General features: G+C 35.0%; 1 protein-coding gene across 1 annotated transcript; it reads left to right on the top strand.

The window, feature by feature from the left end:
• Window positions 1–838: 838 nt before the first annotated feature.
• LOC130247075 (zona pellucida sperm-binding protein 1-like) lies at window positions 839–3054 on the top strand. Its single transcript, XM_056480258.1, has 8 exons — window positions 839–923; window positions 1108–1280; window positions 1359–1456; window positions 1728–1813; window positions 1928–2105; window positions 2603–2741; window positions 2814–2888; window positions 2976–3054. Exons 1-8 carry the CDS (start codon window positions 839–841, stop codon window positions 3033–3035), a joined length of 894 nt encoding a protein of 297 aa, XP_056336233.1. The 3' UTR covers window positions 3036–3054.
• The last annotated feature ends 2072 nt before the right edge of the window (window positions 3055–5126 follow it).

Here is a 5126-nt window from a genome sequence, read left to right as displayed (position 1 = left end):
ATAGGCCTTTATCCTCGATCGTCAGACTCACTACTGTTGGTCAATCTGGCAACCTGCGCTTGTGTTTGTTTTAATCCAGGAGATTAATACCTAGTTCAACCACTGGGTGTCAAACTTGCATACTGCACCTTTAACACATTTGTGAGTATGTGTATGTATATATATATATATATATATATATATATATATATATATATATATATATATATATATATATATATATATATATATATATATATATATATATATATATATATATATATATATATATATATATATATATATATATATATATATATATATATATATATATATATATATATATATACACACATAATGTACATATTCAGTGTTCTGTTGTAAACTAGTACCTTTTATTCATTTTCATACTTTCCCTTTCAAATACCCTTTACAGTTCAGTCAATTAAAAATATATATTATGTTTTACCTAATACATTTGTTGCACTCCACTTTCTCTAACAACTGTTCTGTTTTAAGGATGACCACTACACTCTGAGGGTCCTCTATGCAAATAAAGCTGGAAAGTTGGATGTTGCAAAATTGTCTTGTAATGCAAACCAAAGTCTTACTGCTTACCAAAAACAGCTTCGTGTGTCATCAGATCGGATGCCAAAGTGTGCAAAAGCACCCCCTACGCAATCTTCTCAACCCCTACCCTCATCACACATGCTGCTACTAAACAACAAACCAGGAGGTGAACATGAAATTGCTTATTTAAGTTTATAAATTGGACTATATATTTTCTTAAATTTATCCTGCTTTTTGTGTCTCCACTTAAGGCTGCAATATATCTGCTGATCAAAGAGTGTTGTGTAGCATGTCTGGTGTAACACAAGATAAGTGTCTGACTAGAGGATGCTGTTTTGATGTGATAACCTCAGTCTGCTATTATCCAATGGATGGTTTGTTTGTTTTTTTTAATCTTTTATATTGGTTCCCTTTATTTACACAACCAGGAATAATTGTTGTTGTAGTGTTTCTGGAACCGATTCTTTATTTTTCTTTATTATATTTAGGTATTTGTAGTTTAAGTGAAAAACTTTGTTTAACGCTTGTTTGATTTGCCTATACCTTTTTTCCCCCTAGAATGCACTGCTGATAAAAACTTTGTGTTTGTGGTTCACAATGATTTTGCAAACATCCCTGTGAACCCTATGAACTTAATGGTTGCTGGAAAGACTGGTTGCAAGCCTGTTATCTCCAACAAAGACTTTGCAATTTTTAAATTTTCTGTCACTGAGTGTGGGACACATTCATTTGTAAGTATTTTGATGTCCAGGTGTCCTAGGTCTTGTACATTGATTCAATGGAAATGGATATCTGCTGTATTTTATCAGGCCATAGGTCAGACAATGATTTACCTAGCTGAGGTACAGACTATCATCAAAGTTCGCAACCTAAAGTATGGCATGATCTCCAGAGACAACCCTATCAGGTGTTTAAAACCTAATTCTTTAACATGGGTCATATACTTTTGATTTCTTAGTTGCTGTACCTGGTCATATGAATTAATTATCAGCGCACATTCTAATTTGCCACAAGAAAAAAAAAAATCATAATCCATAATTAAACTTGCATATAAATTGTTCTGTGTGTCATTTTATCTTTTGTGTGTGTGCATGTGCGTGCGCTCTTAGACTGATGGTTGAATGTCGCTACTCAAAGGTTTCAGAAACTACAGTTTTTGCTAGACCTGTGATTACCAGTGCAGGATACATGGTTATGAGCCCCAGTCTACCTTCACACATGTTGTCTGAAGGATTGTTTGGAGTTCAGCTTTTGATTTCTGAGGGTAAGGGATAATGGCTGTCACTCTATATTTTTTCAGAACTGATTGAGTATTCCTATTGTAATTTGGCTCTGCTGTTTAAGCTGCTCAGTTGACTTTTTTCCCACTTTTTTGCAGATGAGACTTTCACCAAGTTTTATCCACAATCCCATCAGCCCCTAAATGTTCTTTTGGGTAAGCCTGTGTATTTGGAATTGCGTTTGAAATCTCCAAAACCTGCAGCTACTCTTCAAGTTCACTATTGTGTGGCATATCCACACTCTGCTAGGAGTGCCCTGGTCCTGCTGTTTGAGGGGTAAGAGCCTAAATTAAAGTTTTGATCGAAACGAAAAGGATTCTAATAGCATGTTGGTTTTGAAGACTTGTCAATGTTCTAAATATTCTTATAAAAATTAATTTGCTGTTGAGTACTGAATTCCTATAGAATTAAAATGTACATTTCTGTTTAATGACCACCTGAGTCATTGTTGTTTTTTTCAAACGAACTTTGTAGATTTGAGGTTCTTTGAAAGTTTTTAAAAACTAGGCCTACATTTAAAATCTTGAAGTTTGAAAGCTGTGTTTTTCTGTTAAGTTTGAAAAGCCACTTGCATATCAAATGCTGCTTTTAGATTTGTTTGCACAGTTGTAACCTCTGTAATTCATACCTGTTGAACAATTTTTATTATTATTTTTTTTTGTTCATTTAAATTACTTCTGACACTAAAAAGGTTGCTAGCAATTGTGTGTGTATACCTATATTTTAAACACTGTGTGTATCTTGTATTCATTGTTGATCATAATATTATTCAGATGCCCTAATCCTCTTGATCCTGGCAATACCTCCATACTTCATGTGAATGACCTTCCTCAGAATCTGAACCAGCGTCGTTTTAAAATTGAAGCCTTTCAGTTCATGGATTTGTCCAGCAACAAATATCAAAATGAAGAGGTAACTAAACAAACACCTGACTAGAATATTGAAAAGACATGCTGATGGTTTCCGTTTCCTCACTGCAAACAGATTTACTTCATGTGTTCTACTGAAGTGTGCATGCCCTCTGAGTTGCCCTGTGTGGAGACCTGCTTTGATGGAAAGGTGCGTTGTGCAAACTGTTTATATTTACCCAAGTGTTCATATTAGAATATTTATGTATTTTTTATTTATTTTTTTTTTGTCTGTCAGCTAATACAATTTATCTATTTTCTTCAAGTTACAATAATTAGGACCCACGTCAACCACTAGCAACTGGATTTTTTTTTTTTCTGTATTATCAAATTGAATAAAATTGTATTTTTGCAAGATATGCACATCTAGCATTTCTTAACTGTTTAGGGATACAAAGGTATCAAGGCTTGAAAGTTGTGAGTAAAATTTTAACTGTTTAAATAGTAAATTGTTAATGCGTGTTTCCAAGATTTCTTAGTATATTAAGCATTTGAGACCCCAAAAGCTAACAGTTAATTGTCAGCCCAAATATTACTCGTATTAAAACCAAAAACTGCCCATTATAAATGAATAATAGAAGCAGAAGTTTCCATTTTAGCTTGATGTGCTAAGATAAAATGCAAAAATGTAACCGGTACTTAAATTGAAATGGTAGAAATAACAAATTTATTTAATGTAATTAAAAGCAATCAATTGACTATTTGCTGGAGTATAATGACCATAGCTGAAAAATGTAATCATTCCCCAACACGATATGTGTTACTGCTCATTTATGAAGTGTTTTTATGATGGCAAAAACTTGGATTCTTTTGGATTTACTCGGTATATTGTTGGTGCTACATATGCACTAGGCCACACTTTGGACCTTCTAATGTCCTACGGGTTTTCCATGGAAAATATAGTCATCGAAGATGCCTCTTTCTCAGATCATAAGCCCATTGTTTCAAACACCACTCTATCTTACTTTTCTGGTACTACAAACATTGGAGGTTTTTACTCTCACTCAGTGCTGGGAGTAATGCGTTACAAAAGTAATGTATTATAGTAGTGCATTACATTTTCCTGTAACGCAGTAGTGTAAGGCATTACTATTACATTTTCAGTAAATTTTACTTGGTGCATGTTCAGTAACACGTGCGTTAGAACAAACTTTTTGCCCGCAAGACATTAACAAATAAAAAATACTGCAAGTGAGTTCTATTTCCTGTTCATGATTAGTGAATATATGCGCGTGTTGTCATTAATCACCCTCTGGCAATTGGAACTTTTTTTACTTTGAACACGGAATGATTTCAGTCTTAGAGCTCGAGGTCCGGGGCTATTGTCTCAGCCCGGTTTACAGTACAGTTCCCTGACGTGCAGCAGAAGAGTGGCAAATAGATGAAAATTGCAGAAGACAGGACATTCACGAGATGGGTGTATGTGCATATGGCGTTATTTCACTGACAAATGTCGTAAGCGCAGTTTTACAAGTCGGAGCATATTCATGTAATCCTCTGTTGGTATTCCTCAATTGGACAACTGATCGACTACAAAATTTCTCGCAGTCGCACGCACTCAAAACACTGCTGCTCACGTGCGACTGCTCTCGCTCCATCAGATGATGCAAACTCACAGTTTGTGCCTCATTTTCCGCTTCCTTTTGTGCTTTTGCTCTCCAGAGATCCTCCTGTTCAACTGGTTATCCCAAGAATGTTGATATGGTTTATACATTATTACACTATTTATTAACAATACATGAAACACTAAAAGGTTATGGTAAAGTCTATAATAAATACTAGTGTTTTTGAGTGTTTGGTATACTGCCTATGTTTTAGGCTAGTATTATTCACAAGTTGTTAATAATGAATGCTTCAGCATACTGTAGTATTAAGAATAGTGAACTGATCAAATGAAAGTGTAGTTTTACTACAGTAAAGTGTGGTGAATTGTAGTATAATATCCTATATTGTTTAAAAAAAAAAAAAAAAAAAAAGCACAGCACTGGGTAATTTTTGTTTATTTGTCACGATCACCAGCGATCTTTACTCATTTGATCGCTGGAACACTTGCACTATCACTAATGGACTACAAAACAGGCATTTCATGGACTACAACTTCATACATGCACTCTGCTCACATGTTCCGCATCCTCACTGATTGCACACACCACTAGAGGATTGTCAAGGACTGATTACACACACTATTCAAGCAGCACATACACTCACTCCAGTTGCAGAGTCTTGTTTACGTCAGTGACATCACAACGTGTTTCCTTTTGTCTTGTTTTTCCCGTGTGTTTACCCTTGCCTTGTTCTGTTTATCCCTGGCTGCCGCCAGCTTTTTGACCATCTGCCTGTTATTGTGACTACGATTCTGGATTGCCTTCATACACCTGTTTGCCCGTGT

This window comes from Danio aesculapii, chromosome 19, assembly GCF_903798145.1.
Source record: "Danio aesculapii chromosome 19, fDanAes4.1, whole genome shotgun sequence".
Lineage (NCBI taxonomy): Eukaryota > Metazoa > Chordata > Actinopteri > Cypriniformes > Danionidae > Danio > Danio aesculapii.
The sequence above is the reverse complement of the archived record's forward strand: the minus strand, read 5'-3'. Positions and strand labels throughout refer to the sequence as shown.